This window comes from Gnatocerus cornutus, chromosome 2 (genome assembly GCF_029298725.1).
Source record: "Gnatocerus cornutus isolate USDA-ARS CGAHR chromosome 2, icGnaCorn1.1, whole genome shotgun sequence".
Taxonomy (NCBI): Eukaryota; Metazoa; Arthropoda; class Insecta; order Coleoptera; family Tenebrionidae; genus Gnatocerus; species Gnatocerus cornutus.
Window position 1 is genome coordinate 2,752,975 of NC_142234.1, and position 20,581 is coordinate 2,773,555.

General features: G+C 31.3%; 1 protein-coding gene across 6 annotated transcripts in view; it reads left to right on the plus strand.

Annotated features, from left to right (window-relative positions):
- Nucleotides 1-20,581, plus strand: part of Nhe2 (Na[+]/H[+] hydrogen exchanger 2) — an 85,381-nt gene that overhangs the window by 57,079 nt on the left and 7,721 nt on the right. For 2 of the 6 annotated variants that reach the window (XM_088050429.1, XM_088050428.1), the window contains 6 exons: nucleotides 284-353; nucleotides 422-517; nucleotides 815-943; nucleotides 4,855-4,914; nucleotides 10,688-10,852; nucleotides 14,020-14,287. In XM_088050429.1, the coding sequence (XP_087906555.1) occupies nucleotides 284-353; nucleotides 422-517; nucleotides 815-943; nucleotides 4,855-4,914; nucleotides 10,688-10,852; nucleotides 14,020-14,287 (788 nt within the window). Of the gene's footprint in view, nucleotides 1-283; nucleotides 354-421; nucleotides 518-814; nucleotides 944-4,854; nucleotides 4,915-10,687; nucleotides 10,853-14,019; nucleotides 14,334-20,581 lie in introns of all 6 variants that reach the window. The other 4 variants (XM_088050432.1, XM_088050430.1, XM_088050431.1 and 1 more) reach the window with 4 other exon arrangements.

Here is a 20,581-nt window from a genome sequence, read left to right on the forward strand (position 1 = left end):
AAACAAATTGATTTGAGATGTCCAAATGTGCTTTGGTCACACTAGATTCGCATCATTTCAGTTCGCATTAATGGTGCATAACAAGAAGCAGTCGTTCGATGTTCAATATTGCCGAAAAATAATTAATTAATACACGCACCCTAACCCCTGTCAATTCTACGCCTATGAGTAACACATTCAACCTACGTCAAATCGTCAAAATTTGCAAAGCCGTCTATGATTAATATTAATAAGAATCACTGTAGATCCGCTTGTAGTGACTAATAAGAGATTTTTTGCCAAGGAGGGTAAACAGAACCACGTGAGCTTCCCCGAGTTCCAGCAGAATGGTACAGCCAAGCAGTTCTCTCACGGTAAGTTTCTTCGATGAGCGCAGATTTCGGCCCTTTAGCACACAGGTTACATTTTTTCTTCCTATTAGATTACATAAGCGAAGTCTTGCACGAAGACGACAATGAACCAAAATCAACGAAAGAAGAGTGGGACAGCCCTATAACGTTCACAGCAAAGTCGTCTCGTGAGTATTAGTGTATTTTGTTAGGTTACAAAGCAGATTTCAGTGGAGGAGATGCTCGGGCTGATTGTTCTAACTCTGCTTTGAAATGGCTGTACTGAAGAAAAAGCATGCTACTTCTATTCTAACGACACCCAAAGCTTATTCTTCAGTGTTGACATGCTTTGTTTGTATCTTAGCTGCATTTCTAAGGCTGTTTAAAATGTACCTAAGATAATAGAGATGTTCAACTTTCCTTCCGCTGAAGGCGGTTTGAAGCTCGTGTTTTACCACAGATTTTAACGAGCTTCGTTATTTTAGCAAGCACGGAAACGGATGTCAGCGGGAGTTTTGCTAGTCAATTAGTTCCTTTGATGGGAATGAAAAGTAAAAAACCAACGGCGGCTGAGGATTGTCTCCCTTGGAGAAGGGAGCATTCTAATGTTAATGGTACGGTTTACGTAGAGCGCTTTTTAGTTCGATTTTTATTGATTTTACAAATATCTGGTATAACTCTTCAGCAGTTCCACACGAACTGAACCTGACACATTCAAAACTAAAACATCTTGCAGAAACATAATTTTGTTAAAAATCGAATATATCAATCTTAAATTAACCAAAACCATGAATGGTTGAATTGTTTGCTTCACCTTCTTTTAACTACACTTTCGTTCATCTATTTCAATTAAATTTTTCGCTTAACTTCACTTATTTTTTTTTCACGCAAAATATAAATGCCAAGAATTTAAAATTAGTGGACAAATCAGTTTGAACTATTTACTTAACACATCAGATACTGAATACATAAAAAAGTAATTTCATTATTTGTTTTTGAATTAAAACTTTGTTAAGAAAATTTGTCACACCCGTGACAATATTTTAACAAAAGTTGGCAAAACTGGTTGAAATCTGTGGAGTTGAAAATTGATAATTTGTATACAAAGTAACAAATTGATAATGCAGTTTTTACACTTTTTACACTTCTTACCCTTTAACTGTTGCAAACGTATATGTACGTTTTGCTATTTTTCTCACAAAATGCAAATGATATGAATTTGAAATTTTGGGGACTAAAGTAAGCGGATAAGATGAATCTAATAAATAGATTTACGTGACACTTCCCGTTATAAACTTGTTTATTTTAAATGGAACACCCTATATTTCATTGCATTTTTGAATTCTATATGCAAATTGAAAATTACTTTCTGTATACCGTGTTATACCTAAATTGTATCATTACTCGATTTTTCAAAAAAAAAATAATTAAATTTGCATTACAAAAAAAATATTTCCAAAAACAATTTTTGAAAATTTTCTATTCTATTTCTGTTCCAGGGGTTAATACTTCTCAAAAATGGCCTACACTTGACTTCCTCTGATTTCCTTGTGATTTCGTACAACCTCTACTTATTTCCTTGTAATTTCGTCTAAATTTTCCTGATTTCCTTGTATTTTCGTCCAACTTCCCCTTATTTCCTTGTTATTTCGTTAAACTTCCCCTGAATTCCTTGTGATTTCGTACAATTTCTACTTATTTCCTTGTAATTTCGTCTAGTTTTCGTCCAATTTTCCCTTATTTCCTTGTGATTTCGTCCAACTTTCTCTAATTTCCTTGTTATTTCGTAAAACTTCCCCTGAGTTCCTTGTGATTTCGTAAAACCTCTACTTATTTCCTTGTAATTTCATTTAAATTTTCCTGATTTCCTTGTATTTTCGTCCAACTTCCCCTTATTTCCTTGTTATTTCGATAAACTTCCCCTGAATTCCTTGTGTTTTCGTTCAACTTCCCACTATTTCCTAGTGATTTCGTCCAACTTCCCCCTAATTTGCTTGTTATTTCGTTAAAGTTTCCCTGAATTCCTTGTGATTTCGTCCAAATTCTATAATTTCGTCTAAATTCCCCTGATTTTCTTGTGTTTTCGTCCAACTTCCCCTTATTTCCTGTGATTTCATCCAACTTCCCCCTTTTTTGTTTGTTATTTCGTTAAAATTCTCCTGAATTCCTTGTGATTTCGTCCAAACTCTACTTATTTCCTTGTAATTTAGTCTAGTTTTCGTCCAATTTTTCCTTATTTCCTTGTGATTTCGTCCATCTTCCCCTTATTTGCTTATTATTTCGTAAAACTTCCTCTGAATTCCTTCTGATTTCGTCCAACCTCCATATCTCTTTGTAATTTCGTCTAAGTTCCTCTGATTTTCTTGTGTGTTCGTCCAACTTCCCCTTATTTCCTTGTAATTTCGTCTAAATTCTCCTGACTTCCTTTTGTTTTCGTCTAAATTCTCCTGATTTCTTTGTGTTTTCGTCCAACTTCCCCTGAATTCCTTGTGATTTCGTCCAAACTCCACTTATTTCCTTGTAATTTCGTCTAGTTTTCGTCCAACTTTCCCTTATTTGCTTATTATTTCGTAAAACTTTCCCTGATTTCCTATTGATCCCCCCTAATGTCGTAATGATTTCCCCTGATTTTCTATTGATTTCCCTGGTTTCCAAACGACTTTCCCTGATTTTCCAAGCCTGATACACTGATTGCCTAGGGAGGTTAACCTCTACTTTAACCTACTTCAACTTCCCAATATTTCCTAGTGATTTCGTCCAACTTTCCCCTTATTTCCTTGTTATTTCGTTAAACTTCCCCTGAATTCCTTGTGATTTCGTCCTAACTCCACTTATTTCCTTGTAATTTCGTCTAAATTCTTCTGATTTTCTTGTGTTTTCGTCTAAATTCCCATGATTTGTTTGTGTTTTTATTTAACTTCCCCTTATTTGCTTGTTATTTCGTAAAACTTCCCATGATTTCCTATTGATTCCCCCTACTGTCGTAATGATTTCCCTTGATTTTCTGTTGATTTCCCTGATTTCCAAACGACTTCCCCTGATTTCCTAAGCCTGATTACCCAGGGAGGTTAACCCCTCGTTCCTATTAGACCACCAAATTTGTTTATAAAAGACCGGAAGTGTCACGAATACGTAAATATTGTCATTCGATTTGTCTTATTCGCTTATTTTTGTTCCCAAAATTTCAAATTCTCATCTTTTGTAGTTTATGAGAAATATGTCAAAATACCTTTATAAAGGGTTAAAGTTAAAAGATAATTAGAGAAATACTGAAAATAAATGTCACGGGTGTGACAATTGTTAGATCGAACTTTCCAAATATGATGATTTAAGGCTTAAACATGTACACACAGTTGGTTTTAACAACTCCTATTAAAATGCTCACATGTTAAAGAAACTCTGGAGGCACAAGTAAACGTATCGTTCACAGAAAGGCAATCAACAATTCTGTTAAGGATTTCTTCTTGAAAGCAAAAAATCAATTAATAATATAAATATTTTGTATACTGGTGAATTCAAAGTCAAAATATCTGAATCAACTAAGTAAAAATATTCAAGCAATCAATACCAAATATCCAACAATATCTCATATTTTGTCCAAATAAAGAAGTTAGTTTAGGGTGGATGTAGGTATGTCTAGCGCATATAAATACACTCGACCAATTTGTGAAACCGAAACTGGGGGCTGTGGGCGCCTTCGCCTGTGTAAAATATAACTTACTTTGTTCAAAATGTTACAAGCATTAATAAAATTAGTCTTTCTGCTACATTATTTTCATTTTTTAGCAACGTTTATTTAACAAGTTTTGCTTTGTCACGCCCGTTACAGTTTTCTAAAAAATACAGTGCACAATTGAATTGGTTATTCTAATTGCAAAGAGGCTTAAAATGTGTGCCTATAGTTCATATATTTGTGTACTAAAGGAGAAGGAATCTGACTTTTGTGATTCGCAGAAATATAGAAAAATGTTATTAAAAACAATAAATTTAATTTGTACGCGTCACACCCGTGACACCACAAATTAATTTGCTGCTCTATGATCTGCAATCGCAACTTAACAAATTTTATTTAGATAATTTGCAGCACTTTAACCTACCTCATCACAGTGTACTTCTGCTTGAAAAAGCTCTTAGTCGTAAAGAAATTAAAAAAATGTTGTTATTTTGTCACACCCGTGACATGGAATTGCTGTCTTGTTAGACCAGTTATTATTTTAGCGCTTAGTCAAATTAGAATAGACTTGTCATCGATCAACGAACGAAAAGCGACATTTAGCGCACTGTACCACCGTTTCATCCACAATCTTGTTATCTATGGTGCTATTTGAGCTTGACCATTAACACACGAAACTTAACAAACTCTCATCAAACTTCATTTCTATAAAATCATCAACTTTTGCATGCAGCTGCATTTTTTTTTTGTAAATAATGAGTGTTACATCACAATGTTCGTCACGTGGACTGTGGTTATGGTGGAACACTCAGCGCATATTTTACCCATTTTTGAGCACTATTGTATGTTTAGTTACAGATGAGAGTATTTTCTCAGATACAGGAAAACGCATGTCCAGAGGTTCCATAGATGGTATGTAGACAATATTTCACGTTCGCATGTTGTGTTTTAAAAGTTAGTCTTTTGGGCTTGCATAAATCGCATTTATTGCAACATAGGAAAAATTAGGAAAGCATTATTTATTTGCTTTGCCGATTGCAACTCTGCAACTCTGCCGATTTTGGTGCTAGAAGAATGAGATGAACGACCGCAAAATGCACAAATTGCTTCCATAACTTTAACATTTTTAACGCAAAATGTAGGAAATTTGGAAGTTTCACTATTAAAGAAGTCTTAATTGACTGTGCTCAATTAGAAAATTTTAGAACAAAAGACACAAATTTTAGAAAATTTTATTTTTGGAACAAACCACTTTATCCCAAAATTTTTATTAAATTCTGCCGATTTTGATGCTAGAACAATGAAATTTTGGGAAGTTTTTAAAATTGATTCGAGTTAACGCCTAATTACATAATTAAAACAAGAAATAACATTTTTAGAAATTTTTAGAACGACCTCAAAATGCACAAATTGCTATTAAATTTCATAACTTTGACATAATATTTTGATAAGAAATTTGGGGGTTTCATTATTAAAGAGGCCTTAATTGACTGTGGTCAAAGAGAAAATTTTAGAAAATGTTATTTTTGGAGCGAACCGTTTTTTCCCAAAATTTTTATTAAACTCTGTAACTCCGCCAATTTTAATGCTAGAAGAATGGAATTTCAAACCGTTAATAAAATAGATTTGCTTATTATCTACGCCAAATTATATAATTTTAGAACAAGAAATGAGAATTTTAGAAATTTTCATTTTTAGACCTACTTCGAAATACACAAATTGCTGTTAAATTCCTTAACTCTCACAATTTTAATGCAAAAATTCCGAAATTTGGAGAGATTGCTAGCTAAAGAACTTCAATTGACTGTGCTAAATTAGAAAATTTTAGAACAAAAAACCAAAATTTTAGAAATTTTTATTTTTAGAACGACCTCAAAATGCACAAATTGCTCTTAAGTTCCATAACTTTAACATTTTTAACGCAAAATGTAGGAAATTTGGAAGTTTCACTAGTAAAGAAGTCTTAATTGACTGTGCTCAATTAGAAAATTTTAGAACAAAAAACCAAAATTTTAGAAATTTTTATTTTTAGAACAAACCACTTTATCTCAAAATGTTTATTAAATTCTGTAACTCTGCCGATTTTGATGCTAGAACAATGAAATTTTGGGAAGTTTTTAAAATTGATTGGATTATTTGTTAACGCCAAATTACCTAATTTTAGAACAAGAACTAACATTTTTTTGAAATTTTTAGAACGACCTCAAAATGCACAAATAGCTATTAAATTCCATAACTTTGACATAAAATTTTGATAAGAAATTTGGGGATTTTATTATTAAAGAGGCCTTAATTGACTGTGGTCAAATAGAAAATTTTAGTACAAAAAATAAAAATTTTAGAAAATGTTATTTTTGGAGCGAACCGTTTTTTCCCAAAATTTTTATTAAACTCTGTAACTCCGCCAATTTTAATGCTAGAACAATGAAATTTCAAACTGTTAGTAAAATAGATTTGCTTATTATCTACGCCAAATTATATAATTTTAGACAAGAAATGAGAATTTTAGAAATTTTTATTATTAGACCGACTTCGAAATACACAAATTGCTGTTAAATTCCTTAACTCTCACAATTTTAATGCAAAAATTCCGAAATTTGGAGAGATTGCTAGCTAAAGAACTTCAATTGACTGTGCTAAATTAGAAAATTTTAGAACAAAAAGCCAAAATTTTAGAAATTTGTATTTTTAGAACGACCTCAAAATGCACAAATTGCTCTTAAGTTCCATAACTTTAACATTTTTAACGCAAAATGTAGGAAATTTGGAAGTTTCACTATTAAAGAAGTCTTAATTGACTGTGCTCAATTAGAAAATTTAAGAACAAAAAACCAAAATTTTAGAAATTTTTATTTTTAGAACAAACCACTTTATCTCAAAATGTTTATTAAACTCTGTAACTCTGCCGATTTTGATGTTAGAACAATGAAATTTTGGGCAGTTTTTAAAATTGATTCGATTATTGTTAACGCCAAATTACATAATTTTAGAACAAGAACTAACATTTTTAGAAATTTCTAGAACGACCTCAACATGCACAAATTACTATTAAATTCCATAACTTTGACATAAGATTTTGATAAGAAATTTGGGGGTTTCATTATTAAAGAGACCTTAATTGACTGTGGTCAAATAGAAAATTTTAGTACAAAAAATAAAAATTTTAGAAAATTTTATTTTTGGAGCGAATCGTTTTTTCCCAAAATTTTTATTAAAACTCTGTAACTCCGCCATTTTTAATGCTAGAAGAATGGAATTTCAAACCGTTAGTAAAATAGATTTACTTAATTTAATTTTAGAAATTTTAATTTTTAGACCAACTTCGAAATACACAAATTGCTGTTAAATCCCTTACTCTCACAATTTTAATGCAAAAATTCCGAAATTTGGAGAGATTGCTAGCTAAAACACTTCAATTGAATGTGCTAAATTAGAAAATTTTAGAACAGAAAACCAAGATTTTAGAAATTTTTATTTTTGGGGAGACTCGTTTTTCCAAAATTTTTATAGTATTCTGTAACTGTACTAATTTTAATGCTAGAAGAACAAAATTTTATTGTTCATTATCTACTCGAAATTAGATAATTTTAAAACAAGAAATTTAGAAATTTTAATTTTTCGGCCGTCTTCAAAATACACAAATTGCTGTTAAATTCTATAACTCTCACAATTTTAATGCAAAAATTTCAAAATTTGTAAATATTGCTATGTAAACCACTTAAATTAACTGTGTTAAATTAGAAAATTTTAGAACAAAAGACACAAGTTTTAGAAAATATTATTTTTGGTGCAAACCTTTTTTCCCACAAATTTTATTATTTTCTGTAAGTCAGTCGATTTTAATTATAAAATATTGAAATTTCAGAGGGGTATTCAAATTGGCTCCCTTATTATTGTTGCCAAAGTGCATAATTTTAGACCAGGAAATACAAATTTTAAAAATTTTTATTTTTAGAACGATCTCAAAGTTCACAAAATGCTATTAAATTCTGTAGCTTTGGCATTTTTAACGGAAACAGTATGAAATTGGGACTTTACAATTAAAAAAATCTTAATAGACTGTGCTAAATTAGAAAATTTTAGAACAAATCATACAAATTTTAGAAATTTTTATTTTTGAAGCGATTTTTTTTTTAAATTTTATTAACTTTGATAACTTTGTCAATTTTAATGATAAAATAATGAAATTTTAGGGGATTATTAAACTCGATTTGTTTATCAACGACACAAAATTACATAATTTAGAACAAGAAATACAAATTTTAGAAATTGAAATAACCTGCATCAAGACTGGGCTAAGGCTATATGGCACTAATAAACACATTCCATTGTGCAAAAGTAACATAACGTACTTTTCAGGGTGGAATTCCATAATATATTTTATTTGGTTTTGCCATATTTTCAAAAACTTTTCGATATTTTGCTACCTGCTGAAATCACCAGCGATCCCGGTCCAGATACTTTCGAGTGCAGAGATAATATAATTATCACCAAAAAAACAACAATACAGATACTTATTTGAGTTAAGTTAGTTTTATGGGTGCTACTATATACCCTTAGCTCAGTTTGATTACTATATGTCATTTTTCCTGCAGAGAATTTACCGATTTACAAAGGAGCAATTTTAGATATCAGCAGGATTTGAAAGGAATAATAATATTGTGTAACTTGTCCTACTAAACGACCAATCACAGAACCGCATTTTAAATTTGGCGCTATTAGAGTTCATTCTAATTGGTCCACTTATTAAAAGACAAAAGTTGAAGCAGTTTCTAGCAATTATTATTGGTATCAGTTGACAGTAAACGCGTTTAACCTTGACGCAAGTGACGTGCGTAGAAGCTAATCATCCTAATTGCCAAATCATTTAGAAATCAAATTAAATTAATTAATTGTTAATAATTTGATAGACCTAACTTTGACAACGGGTTATTAACCTCAAAACTCGCTACATTCAATTTATCCCTAAAGAATTGAAAGCCTGATTTACACCCAATTTTTTTTTAAATATACACTGGAGAGTGAACTGATAACAAAGAGCTCTATCAAATTTAATCCCAAAAAAGTTTTTTAAAAATGGTGGATGCGCTGGGTTAATTTAAGTTGATAGCTCTCTAATAATAACATTAAATAAAAAACGAAAATTTACAACTGAATGGTCGTTCTCTTCGATGTTGAGGTACTTTTGCACCTATTTAATGCTTGGAGTTTGGGTTTTCACAACGGCAAAATAATTTCGATTAAAAACACATCTGAAATGCCATTGGACATTTTTTTTTTGGATTAGTTCCTGTTTTTTTTGATACCTTGAATTCAAGAAATTTTTGCAGCTATATACCTATCCTTGTACGAATTTTTTGCATTCTTTATGATTACGATTCTTTGGTTTTCATTTTATTGACTCTTCAAATTCTTCGAAGCCTTTGAATATCGTTTCAATTTGTTGTTAACTTTTTTATTTATTTGCTACATACAAAATTATGCCTTCATATGGCCCATCTAAGACTTTTTTTGTAATTATTATTGTCTTTTGTTATTAATAATTTCAAAAAAAATGCCGATCCTTTCTGTTATTTGCTGCTTTTTGACATTACAATAACGGCATTCTTTTATTTGACACCATGCACCTAGATTTTATTAACTTTTATTGCCTAAATTTTTTCAATTTTGATAATTTTTTTAAAAATATTTTTTGTAAAAGTAGAACATATTACACATTTCTGAATCAAGAAAATTAATATCTTCCAAATTATGAAAAAAAAAATGGGTTCCAATTTAAAATAAGAAAGTTGAGTATCGCCTAAAAGATTTTTTAAATAATCAGTTTATAGTAAAATAAAAACCATTTAATTTGTTTTTTAAATTTTTGAAATCGGTTCATAAATAAAAATTCTACAACGCCTGCCGTTTTAAAAAATCACCCTGTATGTTTCTGTTGCAAATGTCGCAATGGCATTGTTATGTGAATTAGAATTAATCTTAATAATTAATCAATTATGTAACCTTGGTGCACAGCAATTTTCATGTCAAAATTGACAAATGTCAAATTTTGGGGGGACAATGCTGCCAACATTTCCAAAGTTAATTCATCAAGATTCCAACTACAAGGTGTTTATAAATGTTTCTAGCATCAAGGGTGGCTATGAAATGTCAAAGAACTTTGCCGCTCATTACAAATGTGGGTTTCGATTTTTCAACTGACATTTTCAGTTACCCTCAAACATGGAGCAAATAAAAAAAAACCTGAAAATCTAACACTTGGACACAAAACTGTAACTGAAACGTCATGAATGTAAGTTTCATTATAAATAATTTTCAGGATAGTTATATTCACTATAAAAACAAAGCGGCAAAATAGTACACGGCAGGAATTCCAAATCCACATATTGTATTAATAAAGAAACAATCTTACATCTTCAAACAAACTAAAGGAATATAAATTTGGATAAACTGACAATTTTAATATCTAAAAACATTTTCGTCATTTCTAGCTTGTTTCCTTGAGGGCAAACTAAAATTGCAAAAATCACATAACCACAGAGCTTGAATTTCCAGCATCCCACGTTTTGGTAACAATAGATAGTCGTGTTGATTAGCACAATGACACTTGTAATTCAAGAATAACCATTTTATCCACCCACGTCCTGAACTTCTTGTATTTCTTTTATATCAATTATTGTAACAGGTGGAGATTTGATGCGCGTCACGACGCCCACCGCCACAGAAACGATGTTACCGTGGAAACGAGAAGAAGAAGAGGGTTCTGTACCTTTGCAGCAATCGGAATTTCCCGCGTGGGCTTCGAACAAAGAATATTTAGCTTACAACTCACCATCGGCTACATTTTTAGGTAAAAATACAGAGTAATCACTCAAAATATTTATCTAGTCGACTGGGACGTCTTCACAGTCAACTAGATAAATGATTCAAGTAAATATTACTACCATTTTATAATACCAGAGCTCATTACTGTCGGTCCACTCATTAAAAAGTTAAGTTGGCAGCAGCCCCTAGTAATTTTTATCAGTAACAGTTGGCAGTAAGATCGTTTGACCTTGACGCAACTGTGGCATGCGTAGAAGCTAATCTTCTTGCACAACATTGTCAACAATGTCAATTACAATTTCCCCTAATTTTCTCTCTAAAGATTTGAAGCCTGATTTACACCCAAAAAGTTTCGAAAATTTACACGTAGACCAGGGTCGATAATTTTTGAAACCAAAAAAAATCGTGGTAGAATGAAACCTATTGGAAAATGTTGAGAATATTACAAAAATGAAAGGAAAAATAAATTACGGGAGAGGGTTGGTTTTTAAGGGTTAAAATCGGTTTATCTCGATTTCCGGCAAAACTACAAGTCTTATGGAAAAAAGTTAAATGGCAAAGTTGTATGTAATAAAAAGATCTTCAACTTTTGTATTTACACTTTTTTCTCATAACCTCAAAATTCACATGAAAAACTCAAAAAACCACGTTTTTGGTTTTTATTTTTATCTTTTACAAAAAAATTTTTTTTTTTATGAAATTTGGTGAGAGCTTACCTTTGTATATACCAAATACACAAGAATTTTTTGGATTTGAAAAATTCATTTTTTCTCCTTATTTTTATTTAATACCGAAAAAGCACCCTAATTTTCAATCGAAAATTCACGCGCCAAAATATCAGCTTTTTTAAAAAAGTTGGTGGGCTTTTTATTCGTTGAAATCTCTACTTTCTGATAGTGTAATAAAAAATATACGTCACTATGGAAAATATTTTCAAAAAATTTAAAAAACGAAAAAAACTCGAATCGAAAAATTATTTTTCTATCATTATGTACAATTTTGAGCTATTTATTAATATTAACACTGTAATTACTCATTTAGCGTATGATTCTATGTTACATTGATAAACAAAATTTTCAATCCATCAAACATTAAGATTGCAAAATAAAACATGAGAAAATGGTTGTTAAAAATATTCAAGATAGGATTTAAAGGGAATTTTATCTAAAAAATGAGGATGTTATAATTTTTTTTTCAGTAAAAAAGCTGGTTTATTACAGTTTTATTATATTTTTGTCATAAAAAAAATCTCATACTATATAAATGTTCTTCGGAATATTTTTTAGTTCAATAATTTCTGTCTCTTTGATGGTATTCCTTCGTCGTTTTCCGATTCTAGCAATGAAATTTCGGGAGGTTTTTAATCTAGACTTATTTATTAATTGTGCCAAATTACAAAATTATCGATCAAAAGAAACACATTTCGAAATTTTTTAAATTGATGGAACTAGAAATTTTTGAAAAAATATGTTAATGCTTGTAACTCTAACAATTTTAATGCCAAAGCAATTAAATTTGGCAAAGTTACTAATTTGGACTTAGTTACTAACCATACGAAACTTTAAAGTTATGCAGCAAAAGATCCTGAATTTGAAATTTTTTTATAATTTTTTTGAATGGACCAAAAACTGTAAAAATTATTTATTAGGGGTTTTATCTCGGTCAGTTTTAACGCCAAACAATAAAATTTGAGGCAGTTACTAATTTAGACTTATTTATTAACTGTGCTAAATTGCAAAAATATAAACCAAGAAAGTCAAATTTTGGAATTTTTTATTTTGAAAAAGAACCAAAAACTTTTGGAAAAAATATATGGGTCTAATTTAATGACAAAACAATGAAATTTAGTAAGGCTATTATTTCAGATTTAATTACTAAATATGCCAAATTTCAAAATTATACAGCAAATGGTACTAATTTTGGAAAATTTAATTTTTTGATTGAACCGAAATCTGAAAGAATTGTCTAATAAGGGCTGCATCTCTAACAATTTTAATGCCAAAGCAATCAAATCTGGCAAAATTACTACTTTGAACTTAATTACTAAGTCTGTTAAATTTCAAAATTCTACAGCAAAACGTACTAATTTTGGCAAATTTAATTTTTTTTATTAAACCGTTAACTGTTTAAATTATATATGTATTAAGGGCTGTATTTTTAACAAACATGAAAATTGAGGAGATTACTAATTTAGACGTACAGTAATTAATATACAATTAACTGCGAAAAAAAATGCTATTACAGATCAAAAATGTCAAATTTTAGATTTTTTTATTTTGGGAATAAACTATAAACTTTTGGAAAAAAATATGTTAAAACTGTAACTCTGTTAATTTAAATGCCAGAGCAATCAAATTGTAGATGTTTTATCAAATATACACATTATTAACTTAGTTGTTTGTTAATTATACTAGTATCTTTTGATTGAAAATTTTTTTGTTAATCAATGTAACTTAGAATCATACGCTAAATGAGTAATTACAGTGTTAATATTAATAAATAGCTCAAAATTGTACATAAGTACATAAGTACGTTTTTTAAATTTTTTGAAAATATTTTCCATAGTGACGTATATTTTTTATTACACTATCAGAAAGTAGATATTTCAACGAATAAAAAGCCCACCAACTTTTTTAAAAAAGCTGATATTTTGACGCGCGAATTTTCGATTGAAAATTAGGGTGCTTTTCCGGCATTAAATACAAATAAGGAGAAAAAATGAATTTTTCAAATCCAAAAAATTCTTGTGTATTTGGTATATACAAAGGTCAGTTCTCACCAAATTTCATAAAAAAAAAAATTTTGTAAAAGAAAAATAAAAAACCAAAAACGTGGTTTTTTGAGTTTTTATGTGAATTTTGAGGTTATGAGAAAAAAGTATAAATACAAAAGTTGTAGATCTTTTTATTACCTACAACTTTGCCATTTAACTTTTTTCCATAAGACTTGTAGTTTTGCCGGAAATCGAAATAAACCGATTTTAACCCTTAAAAACCCACCCTCTCCCACTTCCCGATCTCGAATCGACCGTAATTTATTTTTCCTTTCATTTTTGTAATATTCTCAACATTTTCCCATAGGTTTCATTCTACTACGCTTTTTTGCACTTTTTACCTTTTTTGAAGGCTTCGACACTGGTCTAACAGTGGACTGATAGCAATGAGCTGGACTTAACTTTTTGATTCTTTTTAGGCGGTTTGGAGAACCCGCGCTCTTCGGTAATCGGTCTCTTCCGTCGCGAGAGCATCGGCTCTGAGCACCTGAGCAGCACCGAGTCGACTCCCCAAAAAGAGCGTCGCGATTCTCTCGGTCGCAACGCCGTTCTTCTGATCGAAGACGGAGAAAGCGACCCATTGGGTGTTCTTCAGAAAACTGGTACCATCCCGCCCCTTCCGCAACCTCCTCAAACTCCAGGACAAAGGAGACAAGCCCGTCGCGGTTCCATGCTGGAACTTAGCGGGTGTGTTAACAATGATGAGGTTACTCATATGTGACACTTGTCCGATGTAAGAAATGAAAACACCGTTGTTATCTGTTGTTCTTGTTCTGAAAATAACACTTTTTTCACTAGACGGCACAAGGAGTAACGAACAAAGTTTCTGCTGATGTCAATTAACATAAAACGTAGAGGGGATAAATTCAGTTGTTGACGTATTTTTACACTTTGCACTGTCAGTAGTCGGCAGACAGAAGAGCAAGAATTTCGCTTAAACTCACTACACCATCACGCGTGCTAAAAGTAATGAAGACTCTACCTTTTATGCATACTAATTTTACTAACAATACCAACTTTTTCTATTTTCTACTTAACCTTGATGGGGAGCTGGGCGCGCTCGTTTCTTTGGAATAAACAATATTGTTCATAAAATCAACGAGCGTGCCCTGGTGGATTACCTTAACGGTCGCTTTATAAACTTCAGGCAGTATGACAGCATTAATAGCCAATGAAAATCATCCAGGATGCTTAGTCTGATGTCATTGGCTAGCTAGAAAGAATCCGCAGTTATGGTTACTGCAGCTGTTGCGGTTGCTGCGGAAGTTTATAAATGAATATGTTGTGGACCAAGTGATTAATTGGACAATATGAAGAATGACCAAAATGATTGGGCAACTGGATAAATTTGTCACATTGTCTGGGCGTTACAAATACAGGGTGATTTTTATTACGAGTCACCAATGCCATTATAAAACAAGTCCTTCATACTATTTTTTCGAATTTGCAACCTTTTCGTGTTACACGATTGGTAATGGTTTTGTAACCACGACTTGCCACTTGATTTTCAAATTTAATTTAAAATTTCACATTTATTGAGTGTCACTGTCACTGAATTTTGACATAACGTAACCTAACCTCACAGCCAGTATTCACATCTATTATATTTACGTACAATTATAGTCGGGCCGCAAAGGACAATTCAATTTTGATACATTTTTTATTCACGCAGCAATTTATTAAACACGAATCGTAAAATCCAAATTGACCAAGAACTTGACAGGAAACAGGTGACGGTCAGACTAATAAGGTCTGCCAATTGTTAAAAAACAAAATTTCCTACTTTGAGTTTTTTATAGATACAACGTGTGTATAAATGTTTCTAGCATCATGGGTGGCTATGAAATGTCAAAGAAATTTGCCGATCATTACAAATGTGGGTTTCGATTTGTCAACTGACATGGAGTACGGGCACTACCGCCTGTAAAGTATGCAAGCTCCCACTCTGGAGGATCAACAAATCGTGTCGGTCCATTTAAATACCATTGAAAGCGTTGTTTAGATGCAGTATTTAATTATTTTTTGTATTGTAGTTGGGTTGTAACTTCTTAAAATGTATTGCCTTAATTATAATTTTGATCAGTGAATTGGTAATTGTTTAATTTCAGCTAGAATACAAGCTGGTATCTATTAATTTTTGGCATATTTAGTTAAATTTTGATAAAATCGTAAATTTCTTTTTAAGAGATATTTATATGCAACTTGCAACTTTGCAAAATCCATGACGATACTAAATACAGCAGATATGGCAAATTCAATCTATTTTTTGAATAAAGCTATTTGCTTGTAATTTACTTAGCGTTAGGAATATCTCTAAAAGTTAGATATTATTCTAAGAGAGCTTGCTTAGAATCGAATTTTACATTTATTTATGCGGAGTTTTAAAACGAAAAATTTCTAATTTTCAGTTCAGTTCTTTTAAACAGTAATACATTGTATAATAAGAATTGGCGAACCAAAATGAGCCATGAATTCGTTAGTACATATGTACAATGTTGTCCATGCTGTCTTACACAATTTTGAATTACTTTTAACTTTAAATTTTGAGTTCCGATTATGTATAAATTTATGCGAACTAAAAAATAAACAAAATCATTTATTTAGCAGAAATGGACAAAATAATAACATTTCATTATCAATAATTATCGATCGAATTTAAAGATTTTAATATTTAAAAAAAAATCGAAATAAGAATTTTAAGTTGAAATTTTGTAAGGAATGTATTCTGAGCAACTTTTCTTAAAAATCGAAGATGTCCAACAGCAAGGAAAAGTTCACTTTATTCAAAAACTCGTGGACAATTTATCATTTTCAAATTCTTTCTTCTAAAATTAAGGGAGATAAAAGCTTATTCATTTAAAGTACAAAGCACTGTATAATTTTTACCTCTAATCTGCAGATATTTCAATTTTATTTTAATTTTCATCGTCAAGCAACAAACGCCTGTACCTTTTTTTTGCGATTTTTAAAATATTAAATTTGGAAGTCGTCATTCGTTGGCGTTTTTGGGCCACTAATTACGCCAAAAGTGTCCTAAAATAAACAATTACTACTCAATGGCAGTATAGATAATTCATATTAAGAGATTTCAACCCAACCATAGTAAAACACAGTCGAAAACAATTAAATACTGCATCTAAACAACGCTTTCAATGGTATTTAAATGGACCGCCACGGCTTGTTGATCCTCCAGAGTGGGAGGTTGCATACTTTACAGGCGGTAGTGCCCGCACTCCATTTGTAGTTAACCTCAAACATGAAGCAAAGTAAGTTTTGAGAAATAAACTGTTCTGTAGTATATCCGGTGAGAGATGGGGAGATTTCGACAGTTGACATATAGGTTGGTAGCAAATTATGCTGCAAAATACACTAAAAACACTAAATTCCTACGCGAAATGGGTTGACAAGGTTGTCGGTAACTGAGGTATGTTCATAAAGTGAGACGTCTGTTGGAGCGTGTGACGTCAGAGTGATGTGATTATCACTGAGATTCGCCAGAGTGTTGTTGCGTTTATGAACGGTTTCCGTGGTTATTTAAATGTTTGATAAATAGGTACATCACCTACATACAAAACGCAATTTTCGCGAAAATTCATGACTAAAACTATGCCAAATTTCCGATATCGATATCTCGCTTATTTTTAAGAGTAAACTTAAGTTATTTACATCATTGTACGCAGAATTTTACGCAGATTCCAAATCTGGGATTGTAATTTAGATCCGACAACAGATAACTGAGTTATGGCCGATCAAAGTTTCGGAAAGTTGATTTTTTCATTTTCATTTCATATGATTAAATATCTCGCAAACTATTTGAGATAATGAGATGCGGTTTGCGCCATTCTTTTTCTCGGCTCATTTTACGTTATAAAACGTTATCAAAAGCCCAAAATTCGATAGTCGATTTTTCGGGAAAAACAATTCCGACTCAAACGATGAAAATTTTTCATTTTTTTTATTTTTGTCCATAATTCGTAAACTATTTGTCCGATAGATCTCAAATTGGGCCAGTAGATAGATTTCGAGCTCCTCTTTCGACTGATGTATAATTCAAAGCTATTAAACGCCGTTTTCATTTTGAAAACGTTGATTGAAAGTCACTCTAAAATGACGTTTTCAAAACAGTTTTTGGCCAATGCCTCGTTTATTTATTAAGCAAACTCAACAAATTTTGGTCTCATTTTACGCAGAATGTCACACTGCATCCAAAAACATAAGAATTTTTAATTTTCGCCAACAAATATCTGAGTTATGGCCTTTTGAAAATTTGGGTTGTCGCCAGAAAGCCAAATTTTTGAAGGTTCAAAACAATTCGTGCTCAATATCTCAGAAACTATTGCAGATAATAAGATGCGGTTTGCGCCATCGTTTTTCTCGCGAGTTTTTACATAAGAAATAGTTCATAGATTTTTCAAAAGTCGAAATTTACAAATTTTTGCAAAAATTTATGACCAAAACAATGCAAACTTCTGATATCGACATCTCGCTTATTTTTTCGAGTAAACATGAGTTATTATACACCAGTGTATGCAGAATTTTCCGTAGATTCCAAATCTGGGATTTAAATTCAGATTCGACAACAAATAACTGAGTTATGGCCGATCAAAAACTCAAAAAGTTTATTTTCATTTTTCTTCATTTTTCCTAATTAGTACGATCGATCTCAAATTTGGCCATTAGATAAATCTTGTGCTTCTTTTCCGATTTAGGAATTTGACCAAAATCATTGGTGCGGGAGAAGCTGGTTGATATTATAAAATATACATTTTATTAACGCTTTTGTGTCACATTTTACACAGAGTGATTTTTATGAACGCAGCTCTGGGGTTATTTTGTCATTTTAAATTTCGCGCGTAGATTTAGTGACTTTTCTGTCATTCAAACTCTCATTGTACGAACTATAGTTGCGGTTTAAAACATGAAAAACTTGGATACAAAACCGTAACTAAAACGTCATTGAAGTAAGTAACATTATAAATAATTTTCCTGATAGTTATATTCACTATGAAAACAAAGCGGCACGATAGTGTACGACAGGAATTCCAAAGCCACGCTTGATGCTAGAAACATTTATAAACACCTTGTACCTATAAACGACTCCAAATTGAGTACTCTAAGGGACCTATTAAAGCGGCAAATTGGAAAAAAGTGTTTATGTGTCTTGTAACAACCACAATCCGCAAATCTTACACCTGACTTGACAAATGACAGATCAGTGACAGGGAAGTTGGAGCCCAATGGCGTATCATGAGGTAATCTTTAGCGGTAAAACAAATTGATTTTAGATCACCAAAATGTGCTTTGGTTATACAAGGTGTTTATAAATGTTTCTAGCATCAAGGGTGGCTACGGAATTTCTGTCGTGCACTACTTTGCCGCTTTGTTTTCATAGTGAATAAAACTATTTTAAAAATTATTTATAATGTAACTTACGTCAACGACGTTTCAGTTGCGGTTTTGTGTTCAAATTTTTGATTTTCAAGTTTCAAACCACAACTAGAACAGTTTTCTTTTCAAAACTTTGCTTTATGATTGAGGTTAACTACAAATGTCAGTTGAAAAATCTAAACCCACATTTATAATGAGCGGCAAATTTCTTTGACATTTCATAGCTACCCTTGATGCTAGAAACATTTATAAACACCTTGTACTAGATTTGCATCATTTCAGTTCGCATTGATGGTGCATAACAAGTAGCAGTCGTTCAATGTTCAATATTGCCGAAAAGTAATTAATTAATACAAGCACCCTAACCCCTGTCAATTCTACGCTTATGTGTATTACATTCAACTAGTAGCGATTTGCACTACGCCCTACGTCAAAATTTGCAAAGTCGTCTATGATTATTGATTAATATTAATAAGAATCATTCTGTAATAATATACCTGTATACAGGGTGTTATGGAAATGAGTACGCAAAATTAAACTAGGAAGAGACAACTTTTATTAATATTTTTTTTCGAAAGCGCATTTTAATTAACCAATTTTTAACATTTATAAATATTCTTCTTTTTAGTCTAAATTTTTCTAAATCGGTACTCCTAATAAGACAATCAAGACTTATAAACACCACAAATTTGGTTATAGTGGCGTATGCTACAAGGTGAATATAAATGCTTCTAGCATCAAGGGTAGCTATGAAATGTCAAAGAAGTTTGCCGCTCATTATAAATGTGGGTTAAGATTTTTCAACTGACATTTGTAGTTAATCTCAATCATAGAGGAAAGTAAGTTTTGAGAAAAAAACTGTTCTAGTTGTAGTTTGAAACCTGAAAATCAAAATTTTGGACACAAAACGGTAACTGAAACGTCGTTGACGTAAGTAACATTATAAATAATTTTCAAAATATTTAAATTCACTAGAAAAACAAAGCGGCAAAGTAGTGTACGACAGGAATTCCAGAGCCACCCTTGATGCTAGAAACATTTATAAACACCTTGTACAATTTCAACCTTTTTAATGAGTAATAATGCAGATCTAATTTAATTAATCTAACAACTAGAACAGTTTATTTCTCAAAACTTATAGTAGAACCTCGACTATCCGGTCCTCTATATTTTTTGTGTTTTTCGATATATTATATCATCCGAGTGACCTCTGCAACAAATAATCCGGATAATCGAGGTTTGTACTTTGCTCCATGTTTGAGGTTAACTGCAAATGTCAGTTGAAAAATCGAAACCCATATTAGCGGCAAATTTCTTTGACATTTCATAGCCACCCATGATGCTAGAAACATTTATAAACACCTTGTATTACTGGTTGCATGTGTCATTCGTTAGGGTCGTAAAGTTACCCGAATCAGACTGTATAGTGATGTGGAAGGGATAAAATTTATTTAGTCACGTGTAACATACAATTTTTTCCAATTTTAAAGGATTTTCAAAAAAATACCCTCTTTACTTTTTTTCGTAAATTAATTTTGATACTGCAGCTTCTTTCAGAACGTTTCTATAGGATACTTTTTTCCTAATTATTTA